Raw genomic sequence first — 22,078 nt, forward strand, 5'->3', positions numbered from 1 at the left:
ATATGAACAGCATGCTTACATGTGTTTGTAGTGATGAAATTTAAAAAGAATTTTAGCAATAATTTACAGGTGCAATGAATGTTAGAGTCACAGGGTTATTGTACAGGGATTGTTCCTATTTCCATTTCTATCCTAGTTCCTATTATTAGCATGCATATAAGAGGCATATTGGCTCTTTGTTAGTCATTATAAAGTCTTGCTCATTACTGATAGGCTTTGCTCAGTATGGGCCAAAGTCACAAGACTTTGTACTATAAAACCTGTTTTCAACATGAATTGATTATTTTTATTATTATTATCACAGTTTAAGTTTAAAGTCTTGCTTAGTTATGGAAAAAGCTCACTTTACATATGTAGTGTTACATAAAAATAGACCTTATTTATTAAGTGGTATTAAAGCTGCTGTAACTTTGTAGGTAGGCTATATGAAACTTTTATTAAAAAGTTGTAAGGAAAACAACGAAAGTCAAGTGACTAGATTAAGCCTAAAAATCATTTTTCAATTAATTTGATAGATTTTCATTAAATACGTAACTCGGGCATTCCAGAATTAACCAACTGACAAAAATCAGCCGTTACCTGACAGGCAAAACTCAGGGCAGATTATTAGGTGTTGTGCGCATGCTCACCAGAGGCGGAACTGCTCAGTGTAGCAGGGAATGGGTTCAGTGTATAGTACAGTGTCAGACAGACATGGGCTCTCAACGTTAGCTGGGGTGTGTTCGTTTACCTTGGACCGGACAGTGTAGACGTAGAGTTCGTTTGTAACGTCGCAGTATCTTAAAAAAATCCGACCAGAATGGTAAGTTACCGCTTCTCTTTCGCAAAAAAATAAATAAAAAAACAGGAGCTATGTGCCAAGCTAATGCTAGCAAGGTGTATGGTTTCAGGAAGTGTCCACCTGCGCTTCCTTCACCTGGTTGCCTGTAAGCTAACAGGCCGAATGACAGCAGGTGTAAAATAATCCTGTGTGTGTCACTGAAGGCCATCCAGTCAGCGTATTGCCCGTGTAATGTTCGCAGTGGCATCAAGTTTTGTTAAAACTCAGCCTGACAGGCAGTGATCATTTAAGATTTGAGAAATTGCCGAGCTCCCGCAGGTAATGAGTGCAGCCCCAGGTGTTACTCAGTATCAATAGAGGAGGTGGCAGTTGGATGGCTATTATTCAGCTGCCTTTTTTAACTGCCTACCAACCTACAGCTTGTAATATATTGTTAGGATTATAAGATTATAATGCACAGGAGGGATTCACCGATACTGATTATTAGTAATCGAGTGAAGTAATTGCTGATGTTTGGAACCGATGTACATTATTGAAAAAAGCTGCAATTTGTTTGATAAAGGTAAAATGTGTGACAAACAGCATTATAATGAAGTACTGTAAGAGACGCCCTGGTCTACAGATCAGATGTAAGAAAATATGTTTGTTTGGTACAGACCCCAAAATATTTCATTGTTTTTTTCCGTAAAAAATGTTGAGATTCAAAAATGATCATCACACACACACACCAAAAACACAAGAACACCTCTGTCTCTCTTTCTGTACACACATCGGCGTGCCTCGCCCTACCTCATCTGTTTCTTTCTCTCTGAAAGTCTGTTGACTTTCCCAGCACTTTTAGCTGTGTGTTCTATAAAAAAAAGTTCAGGAATCAGTTTCTGTCTCAGAACATCTCTATATAGTATTAAAGCTGCTGGAAGTAACTTTTATAAAAATAACTTTTTGTCATATTTACTGATGACTTACTGCCTCCAACTCCAAGGATCTTAATATCTTTCTTGGCTCTGATTGGTTGTTGTTGTTCACGCCCGGTAGATTCTTGCAAATGCCACTAGGAGCACTAGTAGGAGCCAGAGGAACCCGATTTGAGTGTCTCATGTTCTGCTGACAGTATATAGTGAACATTTCAGCAAATACGAACAAACATTATTTTGTATTATTTTTAGGTTACCTACTGCAGCTTTAATGCCCATGTTGTCAGAATCACACATTCAGCTATCACATATAGCTGTCTGCATACTTTTGGCTTTGTAATGTATCTTTATAGCCTGTTCTGTGGTACAAAGTCAAAACGGTAAAAAAACGGACTGTTAAACCAGTAGCTTTGGTTAGTCAGTTATACCACACTAAAGTTTTTTGCTCTAAACAAATAGACACGTTTTAAAACAGCCCCTCAGACAATATTTATATTTATATACTACATCCAAGTATCCTGTTGCTGCAAAACAAACAGGAACCACACCTCCCACACTGTCTCTTTGTCACATAGAGCAAAGCGAGCACAGGACTGATAGCAGGCAGATGCAAGTAAAGGTAACTAGTAGTTGGCAGATATGTGTATTGTTGTGAGTTTTATTAAACTGCAGTTATCCCACTGCTGTCACCGCGGTAAATGTCAATATTCATGGTTGCCTCAAGCATTTTCCTGTGAATAATATATCACACTAAACTTTATGTCAGATCAGATCATTTGTAATGAGCAGGTATTGGGTTTATCTTACTCAGCTATACTCAACAATGGGCTATAAAATAGAAAATCATGCGTTTATGTTATGTTTTTGATGCCAATGTATGGGAGACTCGATGTGTTGCAACATCCTGCAAGACAACAGTCATGTGATTAACGAAGACAGTCAAAGGTGTCATAGGCTGGTTTTCTGGAGGTTACTAGCTTGTCTGCTTGGACCGCAAAAGAAGGGAAACTGTGAAGATGTGCATAACACAGCTGTCCCTGAAAAAATATGAAGAGGAGATACTACAGGTGAATAAACAGGGTAAACGTTTAACTAATGGATATAAAACTTCCCCTGTTGATTACTTGATTTTAAGGTCCAGTGTGTAACATTTAGGAGGTTCTATTGTCAGAAATGGAATACAATAATCAAAGATATGTTTTAATTGGTGTATAATCACCTGAAAATAAGAATTCCCTTTTAATTTTTTTATATCTAAAGAGCAGATGCTGACAGATGCCACTATATCCTACATACTGTTCCTTTTAACGTTTCCTGTAATTCTGTGGGGTCTGTGTTTTTATTTTTTAAATACTCTTTATTGAGTTTAAACAAAAAAGCACAATACACAGTACCCTCTATCCCAGAGAGCAATACAGCGTAACCCAAAAAAGGAAAAAGAAATGTAAAAAATAGAGAAATAATTGAATAAGATTAAATAATGATGATGATAATAATAATAATAATAATAATAATAATAATATATTTATATGTTTGTGTTAAGAATATATGTTAATTAATTATATAAAATTAAATAAAGTTTTGTTTACAGTCCACTATATGTATGTGAGTTTTAGGGTAACCTAGAGGCCATATCATGTGGTGTGTCCCATAAATGGGCTTATGAGACAGGTCTTCCACTGCCCCTTAGAAGTCAGTTTTACAGGTCTGCAGGTAAACAATGTAGAATCTAGCGTGAATTCTGTGTTTAAATATGCAAATGATGCATCTAATTAAATATGCACTAATTTGCATACATTTCCAGAACAGAAATCAGAACATTGGATAAAGCCAAACTTAGTTATGTTTTTCATTTTGCTGACATAGAGGGGATTTTGGATAGACAAAGTGTAGTAAAATTGCGTTGTCTTTCTACTAGAATGAAAGAAGACATGTTATGAAAGTAAAGTAGTCCAATATCTCAAAATTTACCAGTTCATGAAACAACTATATTTTTGACTGTAGTGTCTCGTATTTAAGCTTTCTACAGCAAAGACAACCTGCTGTTAATCAACCTGTGAGAGAAACAGACTTGATTAATTTGTTGAATAATCATGCAAACATAACTTCCACAAAATCTAATTTTCAAAACCACATAAAAGATTTTCAGTGTGTTACAGTTATGTTATCATAACATTTTCCTCAGGTCCTTGGGTCTTTTCCAATTTCCAACTTCCAATAATAATTTCCTACTGAAATATGTCAGTTGAAACGTTTTGTTTTTTTCAGATAAAATCTCATAAAATACAGTCAACAGTGGTCAGTCAGTAGTCAACATGCATTCGATTAGCTCAGTAAGGGTAGTGCTGGCTCAGTTACCCCCACTGGTCATGTGACCCTTGTCTTGCAGGTTCCAGTGGTTCGTTGAGTCTCCCATGACAATATTGGACCAGGACTAAGCATTGACTGACCCTACAATTCGTAAATGACAATGACTAGAGATTAAAAATCTTTCAAAAGAAGCCACATTAAAGGGGACCTATTATGCACAACCAACTTTTTAATCGTTTGATTATGTACATTTGGGAATCTGGAGGGCCTATCAGCAGGCAAAGTGTGAAAAAAGATGACTCAGTCATGTTTTTGTGGGCTGCCACAGTCAAAATACAGGAGATAAAGCACTGAATTTCAGATTTTCACTATTTTTGACGTCCTTTCTGGGGGTTCATTAGCATATTCCAACCTTTCACCTGCATGTTGCCACCCACCTCAGTTTACTTCCTTGTTGACTAGTGGAGCTCCACCATTGTCACTATAAAAGAGCAAGCTAGCAGAGAACAAGCAAGCGAGCCCAGCCAGCAGCCTGCCAGCCTAATGTCTGGGCAAAGGCTTCAGCAGGCAAACTGTTCAGTCATTGGCTGCACAGCCCAACGCAAATCTCTACATATGTATGAGCACAGTGGATCTATTTTTATTTTTGATGGCAATGTCCAGCTAGAGTCGGAAAACCTGACTGTGTGTGTGTGAACCTTCGTGTCGGACTGTTTTCACAACCTCGGTCAGTACAACACTGGACTGGCTGAAAGACTGTTCCTGAAAGAGGGATTGTACCAACTGTCTGTGGAGAGACGGCAGAGGAAGTAACTGTAAGTATTTTTAAGAATTTATGCTTTGTTTTTCGTTGTTTGTGTAAAGCTAGCACAGTGACGCTAACGTAGTTATTGTTTGTTAAATATTTGTTAAATGTGTGCAAGATGAACATGAAACTTATAAGGCCAGCTGGTGCAGATGTCTCCATATTTTTCCCTTCTGCTGATATTTTTATAGAGATTCACACAAAGTTTATGCCGTGAATTACCAAGCTTCGTGCAGGAGGGACTCTGTAACTGTTGTGGGTTTTGTGACCGGGGGAAATTGGCTTTATGTTCGTCTGTACTTTGTTAAACGTGCTCAGTCAGTAATATGTTTGTGTCGCTGTTAGAGCAGAAAACCTCCGAGCTAACAAACTGTAGCCGCTCATCAGCTGTTAGCTCGTTGAGCTGCACTAGAACAGGGAAGATAACGTCAGTTAGGTTTAATTGTCTTTAACCTGGTGACTTACATATCTGCTGGGTAGCTCAGTATCTGTTCACCATGTGGATTAGTACAGCAGTGATCAGAAGACACCGTACTTGTACCATGTATAAATTCAGCAGCGGAGGTCATTTGTTTGGTAGCATTGTAGCTTTGATTAGCACACAGCAGCTCTGTGATTTCACTGTGTTACTATAGTAACTGAGTCTGTCGGACTTTATGTTGTAATACGAGGGGCAGTGTGATCGATAACCCTCGTTAGAAACTACCAAAATACAGGGAGTGAGTTATGGTGATTCTTTTCTGTTTGTGTAACTTGCTAACGTGCTAACCAGCTGGGGCTAGCTTCATGTTTTCCAGAGCCATACTTCTAGTCGGCTCCTGTGTGTGTGTGTGTGTGTGTGTGTGTGTGTGTGTGTGTGTGTGTGTGTTTTATGGTGTGTACATTAACTTGATCTACGTGCACCGGAGTTAACAATAGAGCTACTGTGAGAGAGAAATAGTCAAACTGCAGGGATTCATTAGTTGTGTGTGATACTGGTGTAACTTCGATGCTCTCTAGGCTGTTTTGTGGAGTCAAACCGCGACTAATAAAAGTTTTCTGATCCATATATTTAGCGTTACTGCAGTACTGGTATTACTGTCAATGTAAGTGCAGGTCCGGTGTAACATCTCATACTCATCATCTCCTATTGTATAATAAACAATAAACAACACAGAGGCTCACTGTTAAATGTCTGTTATTGCCCCGGGATGTCACAACATCAGCTACGGTCAGTAAATGTCCTGTGTGTGTGTATCTGCTGCCATTAGCTAGACATTTGTGTTGGTAACCTCAGACTGTTGTCAACAACACATCACTACAGTTAGCTGCAACAAGGAACCCACCAGAGACACTGCTTTATTGTTTTATTTTATAACTTAGGACTACTTTGAGCCACAATGAGCTGTTGTACTTGTATGTTAATATTACTGTATTATATTGTACAGTATTATATGCTGTCTTACAAGTAACACTGTATCTGCCATGTTTTACAGGTGACCTGATGAAGCTCAGGTGTTCCTGGACCCGATCAGAGGACAGAGACAGCTGCAGCATCAGGACAGTCTGGGTATCCAAAGGAAGACGCTTCAAGATGAACACTGACTGCAGAGCTCCATTACCAGCTCACACTTCAGTATACTAGAAACTATATACCTTGATGGAGGACACAATCTGCACAGTTTACATAAAAGTTTAGCTTTGTTACTGTAATATGTAACTGGAATATGAATGAAACATAAATAAAGTGTTTCATTTTTAAGAAGAGTTTTGGTCATTTTTAGATTCAGTAAGAAGTGTGGTTTTAGATCAATAACATGTTATTTCACAGAGGTTTTATGAAGATTTCCTGCATGTAGAAGAGTTGAAAACCTGGTTCGTGTAACATCTATCAATATGAAAATGTGAAATTTAAACCTGTAGTAAATGACTGTAAGCAATACATTACTGTCTCACATTCAAACTTTATTATGGTGACAGATAAATCATTGTACTATTACTCTGATTACTTTGGTACATTTACTGGCTGTTTCTTCACTAGAAGCAACTGCTTGACTAATGTTGTTAATATTATGTGATATATAATATGTTTAACTTCACTGGGCTCTGTAGACTGTAGGTCACTGCTGTACCTGTAAAGACGAGCATAAAACAGTGTTCTCATAGTTGATTCAATTCAATTAAATTTTATTTGTATAGCGCCAAGTCATAATAGAAGTTATCTCAGGACACTTTTCAAATAGAGTAGGTCTAGACTGAACTCTTTAAAACATTATTTACAGAGACCCAACACTACCAGAGATGCACAGCAACAACAGTATTGGCAATAGCAATCTAGCAGGACCATGGCATTTTCAAGCCCCACCTGCCCCCATTGCCCCAACACAATGCTAATGAAATACGCAACAAGCTTAAAATGTTCCAATTTATTGAAGTAACAAGTAGTATCAGTATAGTAACAAGTTGTATCTAAATACAATTCCTGTTACACTTGGTGTGCTCCCAATGGCATTTGCAAGAATCCACCGGGCCTGAACAAAAACAATCAAGAGCTGAAAAAATATGAAGACGCTTGAAGATAGATGATTGATGAGTCTCATTCCAATCCCAAAGCGTCTGTATTTAACACCATGGGAATGAGACTCAACAATCAACTATCTTCCTTGGCTCTGATTAGTTTTTCCGTTGAGGCCCTATGAATTCTCACAAATGCCATTAGGAGCACTAAGAGAAGCCAGAGGAACCTGATCTTTCACAGATTATCTGTCTCGTGTTCGACTGTCAGGATATAGTGAAAGTTGACAACAATGACCTACGGCAGCTGTAATATATAAAAAATTTTTTGTACTGCAGCTTCTTTATTAGCGACAAAGTGATCAGAAATAATTATTGATGTAGTATATTTGTATATACAAATTCATATTATTGTTTGAAATTACTTTAATTAACCAATAATACTGATTTTTCAGTTATTGGCAGATTCATCAATATTCTTAAATCCTTCTGTCATGAATGCTTTCCTGTCTCTGTTCTTTTTCCTTGTTTTGAATTGTTTTCATCCCTGTCTGTGTGTAGATGCGCTTCATGCTGCTGTTCAGCCGGCAGGGGAAGCTGCGGCTGCAGAAGTGGTACACAGCCACAGCGGAGCGCGACAAGAAGAAGATGGTCAGAGAGCTGATGCAGATAGTTCTTGCCCGCAAACCAAAGATGTGCAGCTTCCTAGAATGGAGGGACCTCAAGATTGTCTATAAAAGGTAGAAACAGTAAATCATTACAGTGTTTCCTCTAGGAACAAGTTTATTTACCGTTTTAATGTTTCCAGATGTTTGATATCAGGACGTTGAGCTGAGAACTGACACCGCGGTGACGTTTTTGGTGGAGCTGTTATATAATAGTCGACTTGGAAGAAGCGAACGTTTTGACAATAAGCTCCATCAACACAACAGTATGTAGAGTTAAACTGGACAGCCCCAATAACCTCTGAATAGTTCTACTTGTTGTTAAATTGCAATGTGAGCGGCAGCCAATGGGGGTGCATTATGTCGGCAGGATCATTTAAAAGACAACCGTGACTACATTGTGCGTCTGCCCCATTTCTAATACCGTGGCGGCAGAAATTTAACAGCGGCGGGCCGCCGCTCCAAAATCAACTTAGAGGAAACACTGCATTAACTGTTATAACTCATTTATGCTGGGTCGCTGGAAGTGTCTTCCTAAAGTGTCAGTGATTCTTTAATTAGATACCTATTTAATATAATTTTCACTTGAGTTTTCAGCATTTGGCCAAAAATGTATGTTTTTCCTGGAAATCTTTGTATTTTAGTCCCTCACTCAGGCCGCCTAAGTAAACCTAGGTGCATATTTTTGTTTTATTTTGTTCAATGTATGAGACTTCAAAGCAAGTTTACCAGATGCAAAGTGGAACCGACTTGCAGTGATCTTTTCAGCATCGAATCTATGCTTTCCAGAGCTGGGGGCAAATTCTCATATCTACATGCATACAGCATCAAATTTTTAGTTGTGGATGATAACTACATGCCACAGTGATGTTAATTGTACGTGCAATAAACACTTTAACTTTCTAGAAGATAAATTTTCTGTAAAATAAAATGGATTCTACTACATTTGAAGTACAGCCATATGACATTTTGTAGGCAAGTGCTGTCCTGTATTGTCAAGAAAAACTCCTGGAAAGGTCCTGGAAAATGATTTTATAAAAAGAATGGGACCCCTGAAATGTTATTAGATCTATGAACTCAAAGTTGGAAATATATGTAAACTGGTTAAATTGTTTTACATTTGTTCAAACTGAACATTTGCTTGTAGATTGTACAGTTTATTTGTGAACATCATGAATCATCTAATAATAATAATAATAATAATGATAATAATACATTTAATTTGTTGAGCGCATATACATTTTAAAGGTCCAGTGTGTAACATTAAGGAGGATCTATTGGCAGAAATGGAATTTAATATTCATAGGTGTGTTTTTATTGGTGTATAATCACCTGAAAATAAGTATCGTTATTTCTGATAACTTAGAATGAGCTCTTTTAATCCACAGAGGGAGTGGGTCCTTTTCACTGGAGGCCGCCATATTGAGCTGCCATGTTTCTACAGTTGCCCAGAACGGACAAACCGAAGACCTGTTCTAGATCAGTCAGAGCCAAGAAAGATATAAAGAGGCTTTGGGTTGGTGAAAATAGTTGTTTTTTGAGTCTCATTCCCAGAATGTCTGTATTTAATACCCTGTTAATGAGACTCAACAATCAACCATCTTGGCTGTGATTGGTTGTTTTCGTTCAGGCCCGGTAGATTCTTGCAAATGCCATTAGGAGCACTAGGAGGAGCCAGAAGAACCTGATTTCTGCACAGATTATCTCTCATGTACTACTGTCAGGATATAGTGAATGCTTCAGCTAATATGACAAAAGTTATTTTTTATAAAAATGACCTAATTGCAGCTTTAATGTCAGGCAAGAAGTCCTTAGCCAAGTCAAGTATATCTGTATTTTGAGTTCTAATTGTTTTTTTATTTATTTATATGGTTTTGATTTTAAATGTAACTGATTCCCAGATAGCAATAAAAAGTCTTCAATTTGACTTCAGTAAAGCAGCAGATTCTCTGGTTATAGTGTGTCTACTGTTTACTTTTGTACACCTCCCACAGAGCGATAAAAGTTCATGTCTGTTTGTATGTGGGCTGAGCAGCATTATATTTTAGGTGGGTGGAAAGGGTCAGACCCAGCATTCCACTCTCATTGACACACACACATACACAGAGCAGTGTGTGTCAGAGCTCATTACTGTGAGCAGAATGCAGATGTGGACAAACAAAACAAAGGAGAACCTATCAGCAAATGCCTGTGTGTGGGCAGGTGGATGGGTGATGAGTTCAGTGCAAAGGGATTTCCTGCAGTGGAAATGGACTGAGGGAACACTGCAACAGCTCTGCAGTCAGAAAACTATTGTTAAAGCTTGTTTTTTTTTTTTTAATGAAATGTGGACTAAGTTTAAGTGTAAACAGCTGGAACATTAGTCCATTAATCAATCAACACAGAATGAATCGGCCGCTATTTTTATAATTTATTAATCATCTTTAAGTTATTTTTCACTTCAACAAACCTCTTTCAGATGTGAGAATAAGCTGCATTTCTTGGTGAGTTAGTAAACGTACTATGTTTGGATGGTTGATTTGACAAAACGAGACATTTGATGAAGCCACTTGGGTGAGAGCCCAAGGTAGCTTGTGTCAATTGGAGACTGGACCTTACATGAACAATTGAAGGAATGAGCGACAATTGGTTTTCCTGCACCAATATTTAGGAGATTTAAGTTATCATCAAAACAAAGATGTTAGAAAAGAACACAAAGACACAATGATGGGTCTTATCATGTCCTTGGTATTTCAGTGAAGTCTCAACATCCCGCTGTTTAGTTGAACATAAAGTGTAGTTATAAATTGAATGAAACAAAGGTTCATGCATATAATGGCCTCTTGAACTGGTTATGTATAGTTTTATAATGACCAGGTCAAATAGTCATGTAAGTTCTTAAAAATGTCCATTACCAGTTTTAACAGAGTGAGTTTTGAGTCTGCACACAGACATGTAGAGTTTCTCCTGTCCTGATGTCAATGCGGAGCCAGGTAAAGCAAGCAGTTGTGATTTTGCTGAGCATTAGCTGGGCACCCCTCCAGAGGGAGTAGCAAGCCTGTGTGTAGTGGACAAGCTGGGGTGTAGGCTTTGACCGTGTCCTGATATAGGATGGGTCTGAATCATTTGCAACACGGTATGCAAACTCCAGCATCTTGAATTGGATTTGAGCAGCCACCAGTAGCCAGTGCAGGGGGAGTAACATAGTTACTTTATATAATGGTGAAGTTCAAGTAGACAAAATGTCAACTGATAGTTTACAGAATTAAGCTATTTCAGTATTTCAGAGTACTATTTATGTTAACGTCAAAGTGGGAAAATGAGTCCGCAGATAAAGCTGTAGGTTTGGTGTGTCAACAGAAACAGAAAAAGACTGTTTTGTGATGCAATCTGGGTAATTTAGTAATTGTTAGTTGGGGAGGTAAAAGCTCTTGGTCTAAACAGTCCAACAGAAGTACAGGTAAATGTCACTCAGCAGCGTCCAACAGTAAGGTCCATTAGCTGGGTTCCTTTTCCTTGGAGCCAGCATGTAGTGGCAGTTGAAGGAACTGCAATTGAACACTTTAACTTTGTGGACAGTGGTATTTACTTCATATATAAATGTTTTCACTTTGTTTTCAACACCTCAGAGAATAATTTAATATTTCAGGTATTTATACCATATTTTCTGTTAATTGTGTATGCGATTGTGTGTGTATTCATGCAGGTATGCCAGCCTATATTTCTGTTGTGCAATTGAAGAGCAGGACAATGAGCTGATCACACTGGAAGTCATCCACCGCTTCGTAGAGCTGCTGGATAAGTACTTTGGCAGTGTAAGTCTCTGTTGTTGATTTCACACCACTAAACTTAAGGTTTCAGAGTGAAGTGAGCATGTAAAAACTTCCACTGCTGTAGAAAGCACTGACTTGTTTGTTTGTGCAGGTGTGTGAGCTGGACATCATCTTTAACTTTGAGAAGGCCTACTTCATTCTAGATGAGTTCCTGATGGGAGGAGAGATTCAGGACACGTCTAAGAAGAGCGTTCTCAAAGCCATTGAACAAGCAGACCTGCTGCAGGAGGTAACCTGGGCTTCACCCACTACCTCCACCAAGGAGGGTTGGGTTTTCCATCCTGTTTATCTATCAGTTAGCAGGTCCTAACTAAAATGGATCATATTTCCGTGAAATCAAGTAGAAAGTTCTGCCATGGGCCTTTGGGAGACACCTGCTTTTGCAGACCTTTGTCCTGCTGGTGATTATCAAACTGACAGTGCCAGTGAGGTCTGTCTCTTCTCAAAAACTTTAACCATTATTAATTGTTCAAACTAACACAAATGCAACCAGCATTAGGCTATCCAAAAGTACACTGTGCCTGCACTTACAGTGTAATTAGCTCACCATTCATTTCTTTGAGAAATGTTTCACTGAAAGTCTACTGATGTTACTGGAGTCGTCCAGTAAAATGCACTGCCCTGCCAGCTAATATTTACTGCAGATGTGAACTAAAGTTTAAAACAAATACCAAGTAGAACCTTTCCTGGGGCCCAGGAACCATTTTAGGATTTCAGGAACCTGCATAAATTTAGCACCATTGCACCTGGGCCTCAAAAACTGTGCCTTTGTATTATTATATTCTTATGCCTAAGAATTAAAGTTTGTGTAACTGATTTTTATGTTACTGACACAGCTTTATTCCCAAGTATCATCATTACGTGTAGCAGACATTTCTTGTAATTTTAGTGACAGATAGTCAGGGTTCCCACACTTCCTGGAAAATCAGGAAGTTTAGAGACTAGTTTTGTGGTCATGTAAACGGCTGGAAAATTATTAAATTTACCAAATATCCTGGAATTTTTTGTATTTTAGCCCCTCACTCAGATCGCCTTTATAAACATATGCATATTTTGTTTGAAACTCAACTGTTGGTAGGATAAAAAGTATGACACTTCAAACAGGTTTACCAGATGCAAAGTGGAACTCACTTTCTATGATAAAAACTTAAATTGTTATTGTTTTGATATTACAATGTGATTCATGATTAATTGGAATGATAATTTTTACTGTAAAAAAACCCAAAAACTTTAAAAAACCAAATAAACATGTTTTCTTACATCTTGAGAACAAGATTTGCTGAGGAGGGCGTCTTTACAGCTCTACAGCACTTCATTATAATCCTGTTTTTTACCTTTATCAAAGAACTGCAGCTTCTGCAATTTAGATATCGTCATATTGCGGTTTTTATAAAATGCAGATTAATTGTACAGCCCTAGTTACGATAACGTACTAAATCCGAAATAAGTAACCATCAAACATTTGTCAACTTGGCAATCAGAGTCACAGTACAGTAAATACAAAGAACAACGTGTTCTTTTCTCATGTGTGAAAATTGCACCTCAAACATCTGACTGTAGTTACTCTGAGTGTACCTCTGAGAGCTGGCTGCTCCATTACATTTTGATGTGTATATTGGGTTTTTTTCATTGTTTTTTTCTTTTAGGTGTCACTGACTTCTTTATTCTAACCATCTCTGTGTTTCCTATTATAGGAGGACGAGTCACCCAGGAGTGTGTTGGAAGAGATGGGCTTGGCGTAGTACACAGTAGTGCTATGAGAGACTATAGATACCAAGGCAGAGGGCTGGACGTGAGGGGGGCGGGACAGAATCTGGGACTGACTGTGCTCAGACTGACAGCGTTGGTTCTGTGTGTCTGTGGCTCTGGGGATGTACAGTGTTTAACTGGGGGAAAGACATTCAGTTAAAAATGGAAGATCCTTGCATTGGCCCTTTAGCTTTGTGTGTGTGTGTGTGTGTGTGTGTGTGTGTGTGTGTGTGTGTGTGTGTGTGTGTGTGTGTGTGTGTGTGTGTGTGTGTGTGTGTGTGTGTGTGTGTGTGTGTGTGTGTGTGTGTGTGTGTGTGTGTGTTCTCTGAGCATAGGGTATAGGAAATGGGATACCTTTTAAACTTGCGTGTGTCTGCAGGGGGGTTGTGTGTTGAGATTTTTAAAGGGGGGAGTCTTTGCTTATCTTTGTTGTCTTTGCTTTGCTTATCAGAGTGGATACTGGCGTTAGAGTCAAAGTGAGTCAGCCTGGCAGTTTGACGCTAGAGTTGGTTGTGAAGGTTTGTCAGGTACTGAATGTGGACAGAGACTTGGTCAGATATTTGGGTATATTTAAAAAAAAATCCCTGATATTTTTCTGTATTGTTTTTTGTATTTTCAACAATTCTCGTGAAAAGACAAAAACTAATCATGTGTTAGTCCATCTCTCAAAGTTTGTGATTTCCCTGTCTTCCTTCCCTCATAAATATTTTGAAATAGCTCACAATTATATAGTTTAATTTTTTTAAAAAGCCTCAGTTATTTCCTAAAACAGCTGGACATGAGATTTGATGACAATCAGAAAAATATAGAATACCACCAGACCTTTAAAGTCAAATTCTGTGTTCTGTTTTTTCGTAGCATTAGCCATTATTCCTGTTGGTTATGTATGTGATTATAACAAGGAAAAATGAACACGCCTTCCTCCACTGAAGTGTGTTATTATCAATATCAGGACACACATGAGGGCCATTCTCACACATTTCTAGTCATGGCAGCAAAAACTGTATTACTACTAACTAACTAAAAGCAGCTATTTTTCACAGCAGTTCACAACATTTTCTACCTAAAATATGGTCCACTTTCACCAAAATCACTGACATAGTTGGTGTGTGGCTACTGCCATAAAGCATTACATGTCCCAGCCCAGAGCCAATAGTTACATAGTGTGAAACATTTGTAGTGGGTAGTGGGTAGGGTCATAACTACGGTATAAGAAAACACGATTTTGCTTTGTTTTTAGGCCTCCACTCTCTAGATGTTCCACTTAAACTACATCTACATAATGACTCTGTCAGTCTATTATTCCACTTATTTGAATTACATTTGATGATTTAAGAACTGGAGTTGGAACTTGAAATTCTTCTGCTGGGACTACAAACAGGTACTACATGTTGAAACTGCCTTGGAATTTCAAGGCATTTAGAATAAACTGAATTTTAGACAAGTATATCTTACGGACCCATACATGTTTTATCTATTATTTTTTGATGTGTGGTTGTTACTGATGGCAGTGATCTAATTTGATGTAAAATGCAACCTTAGGCTGCTAGAGTATTGGAAGTCAGTAAAGGTAAAGATATATAATATAAATGGTCACTTTGGTTACAGTGTCATTTCATTTCTTAAACAGTAACTAACTGCAACTAGTTTTGAATGTATTCTTTAGGGCGCAGCAGTTTACCAGGGTCATGGTGGGTCCATACCTCAGGTTTGGTCAGGGTTTCGTTTGTTACCTAGTTTAAAATAAAAGACTAAGATCAACATACAATATTAACATGGTTTCCTTACTATATCCTGACAGTAGTACACAAGACAGATAATCTGTTCCTGGTTCCTCTTGCTCCTCCTAGTGTTCCCAATGGTATTTCCAGGAATCCATCGGGCCTGACCGAAAACAACCAATCAGAGCCAAGAAAGTTAGAAAGGGGCTTTGGGCTTGTAGCTTTGAAGATCTCATTCCCAGCATCAATATTTGATCAACTAGCTTTCTTGGCTCTGATTGGTTGTTTTGGTTCAGGCCAAGTGGATTCTTGCAAATACCATTAGGAACACTAGGAGGCGCAAAAGGAACCTGATCATCTGTCCCATGTACTACTATGAGGATATAGGAAAAGTTTCTGCAAATATGACTAAAAGTTACCTCCTGCAGCTTTAATGAAGTGGAAAGTTGTTTTCTGTCTCAACTTGCCTTCCCGATCAGCTTGTAATAAGACAAATAATTTAGTGTTATTGAATGGGCAAGTTTCTGGGAAACGTATGTGTGGTCCTAAAAATGCACAAACATTGTATCTTTATACTCACACATTGGGTTAGGGTTTTTTAATTAAAGGTCCAGTGTGTAACATCTTTTGGCCAAAATGGAAAATAATATTCATAGGTATGTTTTCATTAGTGTATAATCACCTGAAAATGTTTTTGTTACCTTAGAATTAGATGTTTTTATCTATTTGAGTGGGCCCTGTTCTAAGGAGGCCACCATGTTGAATCGCCATGTTTCTACCACTCACTGACTCTAGATACATCCTATATGTTTGGAGGGTGATTCGAGGGGGCTGCATTGTGCAACTTCACCTCTAGATGCCACTAAATCCTACACACTGGTTCATTAAACTGGACTTTCAAGCCTACCTATTTTGCAAACCTATTTTATTTTTGTACTTCTTACTGGAATTCCTGATCCAGAGCTAATAAGTTGACAAACTCAAACTATTGTTTTGGTATGAATAAAGGTTACCTGGGAGATTCAAGAAACAATCACAACCCAACTTTACTCACACATGTACTAGACTGAGCCGATAATACAAAGTAAATATGTAAACACCTCTGGTATAGTGTAACATTATTGTGTATACTGCTGTGTTCTTGCATGACATGTTTACGTCATAAAAAGCTGTGGGCTGGGATGAGTATACTATAATTCAGGGTGTGTAAAAGCTCTTAATTAATTTCCACTGTCTTTAAATTAGTATGTCTGTAATTATAGTTTTCATAAAATAATAGCCGATTATTTGTTAAGATGTGATCATGCTGTAGGATTTTCTATGAACTGCCCATAGACTGTTGATTCAAACTAGGCTATATCTACAAAATCTTTGACTTGACATCACTATTGACAGTGTGGGGTATCAGGGCTTTCATAAAATTCTTCCATCTAAAATAGGACCGGGTGATATGGTATCTTAGGTAGAATGTATGAATTGCTCATTTCACATAGTTGAACAGATATTTTTGGAAAGTTGTTTCTTTTAAGCAATCTCACAATATTACTTCCAGATCTTGATCTTGATTCAGTCGCAGATGGGGGTTTTGTTACATTTTTCAAACCATGGAAAAGCATGTTTGTATTGCCTCATATTTTATGTATGTTTTTCATTATAATGGGATATCATTTGTATAATGTCCTCTGAGGAGTTCTGGACAAACACTAATTTCTAATAGGAAAATAATTTTCTTTTTTTTTCTTCTCTCATCACATTCCTTTCTTACACAACCTTTCTAATCTATGAAATACATGGGTGTGGTTGTTGGACATTGATGGATGGTAGTGGATGTGGGCAAGGTAAAGATTCAAAGTTGGACACTATTGTCTACAGAAGAGGTGTAGTTTTAGCTAGACTGTTTTTCTTCAATTCTGGGCCTTGCTGACATGAGATTATGCTTAAAACTTTTACACTATTTGAGCAGCTAGTTTTATGGGTTCTTTCAAAATGACCCTGGAAAAGGGCACGCACTAAAACAAAATACCTGGATTGATAAGTAAAAGAGAAAAAAGGTGAGCCTGGTCGGAGTTAGGCATCCAAGCAAAGACGGATGAAGAGAGTAGAGTCTAGGTTGTGAAGAGAAAGAAAGACAACAGTGGAGCAAGAAGGGTCCAGGCATTCTGTCACCCAGGCACTGTAGCTTGGCATCCAAGATGAGACAATTGGGGTAAGGGTGGTGGTCAGACAGAGATGGTTACACATCTGCAAGGTGCAATTCTGCCCATGACCAGTGCTTGCAATATTTCCGGATCTGACGTAAGGTCAGCTTTAGACCCTGAACAAATCACAACAGAATATTTTGCAGAGAAACTAACAGACTAGCATCTGATCAGTCTTCTGTCTGCTTGACTATTTTTTGCTTTAAAATCTGTAAAATGTTTGGCTCTGGCCACATCGCCTTTGCTCCTGACAAACCATTAGAGACAATGTACCCATCAGCCAAGTTCTTCCTCAGTTCTGTCAGAAATGAATGGAATGTAACCTGCTGATCACGACCATGATCACCTAACCCCAAGAAAAGGTAGAGGTCATTGTCAGGAACAGGCTGCAGGACATTCAGTCTGAAGCTGTCTAAAGAAGGGCCAAATGGCACTGCAGGTCTGTTGTCTGTACACAGCAATGACTAATCCTTTGTTTTACCTTGCTGAACTCTGAATGTTAGTTCGTGTTCTAAGAGTAAGGGCTCACTGTGTGATCTGATTGTTTTCTACATTGTTAGAGATAGATTGTACTGTATCAGCATGTATTGGAGCAAATGAAAAAGAATGGGGAAAGAGAAGCTGAGAATATGTTGAGGTATGATCTGCTGAAAGCTGCTGCAAAAAAATGGCATCAGATTGCTGCTCATGCATGCGCTGTATGTGGAACAGCGTTGGGGACAAATTATTTGAGTTCTGAGATTACATTCGATATATTTTATGTCTTATCCTTCAGACTTCTAGCAAAATTTAAAATATTTTGATTCGAATCTCAGAGGTTGAATATATTTTGTTCCTGTGGCCCCAAAAGCCTAGTATGCTTTCAACAAACTAGTTCTTACTAAGTGTTGTCCAACCATTTCTAAAAGCAAACCGTTTTTTTTAGCTGGAAGGCAGGGTGAAAAGCTTGTTGTCATTGCAAAATTCCACTGGACATGGCTTTATGATGTGGTGTCTGCATTGTGGTTTGGCTGCCATCCGCAAGTCTTCAGATCCCACCAAGAGTGCTTAAGAAGTGGAGCGTCATCAGAGCATCTTGTCTGCCCAGCAGTCTTGACCTCTGACTGATTGACTTCTGGCCTGGTTCCACAGGTTGTGATGTTTTTTTTTTTTTTTTTTTTTTAAGTTGACCTCCTTGCTGCATCCCCCAATCCAAGAAGTTAGCTTCTATTGCATACTGCTATTTGAAGTCATGATTCAATAACTCTTTGAAGGCATTTGTGGTGTTCTGCACACATAAAATGCAAAAGGTACAAACCCTGCCTTCTTTCAGTTACAATAATTGGATAGAGACCACTGATTTTGCTTTCAGAAAAAGGGATCCAGAGGTTCCCACAAGCAACTTGTTTGAAGCATACTGAGGCCTTGATCTTCTTCACAATCCTCTGTACATGCGAGCATGCACCCACTTGAAGATATTTAGTGGACTCTTGCAGCCAAAGCTATTTTGCTTCTGAAGGTTTTAACCCTCTGCTGCCACTTTTCTCCTTCAAAGGGATATTATTTTAATAGTGTGTTGAATGATATTTTTCTTCTCCACTCGGGGAGATTTTATTTAATACCTAGTTTGAACTTCAATCAACTCATCATATGCAATGTCTTATCAATTAGGTGAATGGCTTGTCCATAAATTAATCCATGTGAAAAGAGAATTAAGTTTTTGATTTTAAATATTTTGTTGTAAGTCATTTGGTTCCTTCAAAGAGAAGAGAGGATGAGACCATGCATGGTTGAAAGAGCTGCAAAGGGGCTCTAGTGTCTGAAAGCAGAAGCTCCATTAATCTGTGTAATGTTTTACAGCAAAGGCTAAAGGGCCTCAATGTGTGAATGTAATTTTATAAAGTAATAAAGCATTTTAAGCGGAATTGAATGGTGTGTCCCTGATGTTTTGTATCTGTGCTTGTCTAAAAGTGGGACTACTCTTCCTACAAGTAAAACTGCAGTATGTGCAACAAATCAGAAGGAATTTCACAGACAAATACAGCGCTTGGAAAAACGGATATTCCAGAACTCTAAATAATGCTTGGTAAATGTTTTTGTACAGAAATTAATGGGTGCTGCAAACACATTTATGTTGACTTGTGGGACAACTTCCTTGGAAAGTACTGTTCATTTCCACTTTCCCACCAACACTCAATACTGGTTTAACACTGATTTTTCAAGTTTATCCAAGTATTTGTGCCTAAATTAACCAAACTTTAACCATAACAGTGGCAGATAAGAGTGTTAGGATAAACCGCCATATGAATACATTTTCTAAAGTGTGAAGCATTGATAGAATGAGTCTAAGCCAGTTGGCGGTTCGGACCCCTACTAGGGGTCACCAAAGCTTCACAGGGAGACGTGATGTGATCTTAAGAAAAACTTGAATGGCCATAATAATGAATTGTCACTGGAGACAAGAGTGATGTTGTGAGACTCCTGAAGTGTTGTAATTTGTGAGCACTACACATATGCACGGTAGTATATTGTTTATTTTTACATTTTGTATTGTCACTAAACAAAGACAAATTAAGATATGGGATTAAATGGGTTTTTGTTTTGCATATAATGGATAAAGGTGAACCAAGTTAATAAACTGTAGGAGGGTTGACGAGGGATGTAGGGTAAGGGTTAGGGGTTGAGGGATGATGGGATATGAAAGGGTTTGGGGGAGGGGGATGTGAAAACTGAGTCAAAAAGTGAGTGATAGTTTGTTTATAGTGGCTACTGGTAGTTTGGGCCCAGTTTTGTTATATTGTTTTCATTTTATTTGGCACAGCCTTGCCGTCCAATCCTCCCTCACACGTTTGAGAACGTTTGTGTTTATGAATAGTAATTTGTAAATAAATCACCTTAATTATATACTTTACTTTGCAATTTCTTTGGTTTTCTTATTTTCCTTTTGGCGAAGAGCAAATGGTCTTTTTTCTTTTTTGAAATCTCCTTTTACAATACTCATTTATGCAGGAATAAGACTCATGTGTAGGATTTTTGTGGTGAAGTTGCAGATTGCATGTAACTGAACACAGCTCACCTTCCAAGCATGTAGGAGAAGATACAGTGGAAGTCGAAGTTTCCTTAAGCAAGATACTGAGCCCCAAATAGCTCCCAATGTATCACTGTGTGAATTTGTATAAATTAATTTCTTTCTGTTCGTCGTGCATGCGTTGTAAAGTGCTTTGACTGGTCCATCAACCTGATTAGCTAAATAAGGGCTTTTCACTCGACCAAGAGATCTTCATTGGCTGGCTAGAAAAGGCACATGTGAAACCAGGAGGGTAACTAATTTCTAATACATTTCAGTAATATCTTACAGTTCCCCCCACAAAAACAATTAGTTAAAACTTTACTTTTGCTGGCAAATTTACTTTTGTTGAAATCAAACAACCCAATCACATCCTTGGATTCCTTTTTGTAATTGTGGAGGAAACTAGCTTGGAAGATGGAAATGCATATTCAGCAGTTAGCAAATATTCACATTACTTTTTTTACTGATTTTAACAAACAAAACTGGATTTTAATCATCGTAAGTCTGAATTTTGGGAAGAAGGGACACAATTACCAATTTTGTGGGGAGTAGCAGAAAAGTAATATAACTAGTAGTGTCAGTAATTACGCAGATTGCATGTAACTGAGCACAGCTCACCTTCCAAGCATGTAGGAGAAACTACAGTGGCCAAAAAAGTCCCTACATAGAGTCAGTGTTTGGTTTGTCCATTCTTGGCTACTTTAGAAACATGGCGTAGTTCACCAGATGAAGACCCACTTCCTCTATAGATAAGCTCATTCTAAGCTAAAACACGACAATACTTATACTCAGATGATTATACACTAATTAAAACATGCCTATGCATATTATATTCCATTTCTGACAATAGATCCTCCTAAATGTTACACACTGGACCTTTAACATTCAATTAAATTCAATTCAATTCAATTAAATTCAATTCAATTTTATTTGTATAGCGCCAATTCATAACAGAAGTTATCTCAGGACACTTTTCAAATAGAGCAGGTCTAGACCGAACTCTTTATAACATTATTTACAGAGACCCAACAGTACCACCATGAGCAAGCACTTGGCGACAAGGGCAAGGAAAAACTGCCTGTTAAAAGGCAGAAACCTAGGACAGATCCTCCGGCTCTAGGTGGGTGGTCGTCTGTCTCGACCAGTTGGGGTGAGAGAGAGAGAGAGAGAGAGAGAGAGAGAGAGAGAGAGAGCGAGAGACAGACAGACAGGTGCACAGCAACAACAGTATTGGCAATGGCAATCTAGCAGGACCATGGCAGGAGGCTCCACCAGGATCGACAAGAACCTGCGATCATGTAACTTTTTAAACCTCCATTTTTAAAAGTTCCTTCTTGACCTTGAGTAAATACTGCTTCAGTGTATGAACTTTAGACTGTAGAGGAGCTCCATCTCTGATAATCTCTTATAATATATCTGACCGTAATTGGGTGAATTCATAATCAGCCCCAGTGAGGACCGCCTTCCCAACATGAATGAATTATTATTTATTCTAGTTGTTTTCGTTCAGGCCTGTTGGATTCTTAGAAATGTCATTAGGAGCACAAGTAGGAGCCAGAGGAACCAGATTTTTTCACATGT

At 38.2% G+C, this 22,078-nt stretch overlaps 1 protein-coding gene and 1 long non-coding RNA gene across 3 annotated transcripts; both read left to right on the forward strand.

The window, feature by feature from the left end:
- Positions 1-641: 641 nt before the first annotated feature.
- ap1s1 (adaptor related protein complex 1 subunit sigma 1) lies at positions 642-19,352 on the forward strand. 2 transcript variants are annotated; one of them, XM_051375262.1, is made up of 5 exons: positions 642-802; positions 7,865-8,043; positions 11,654-11,762; positions 11,872-12,009; positions 13,475-19,352. In XM_051375262.1, the coding sequence occupies exons 1-5, from the start codon at positions 800-802 to the stop codon at positions 13,520-13,522; spliced, it is 477 nt and encodes a 158-aa protein (XP_051231222.1). In that variant the 5' UTR covers positions 642-799; the 3' UTR covers positions 13,523-19,352. The 2 variants fall into 2 exon arrangements, with proteins under 2 accessions (XP_051231222.1, XP_051231221.1); XM_051375261.1 differs by lacking the exon at positions 642-802 and adding an exon at positions 2,288-2,314.
- LOC127349488 (uncharacterized) lies at positions 2,321-6,554 on the forward strand. The gene is made up of 2 exons (XR_007880302.1): positions 2,321-4,820; positions 6,286-6,554. It is a non-coding gene; the product is annotated as an uncharacterized LOC127349488 (long non-coding RNA).
- Positions 19,353-22,078: the final 2,726 nt, after the last annotated feature.

Source organism: Dicentrarchus labrax, unplaced genomic scaffold (genome assembly GCF_905237075.1).
Source record: "Dicentrarchus labrax unplaced genomic scaffold, dlabrax2021, whole genome shotgun sequence".
NCBI classification, from domain to species: Eukaryota; Metazoa; Chordata; class Actinopteri; family Moronidae; genus Dicentrarchus; species Dicentrarchus labrax.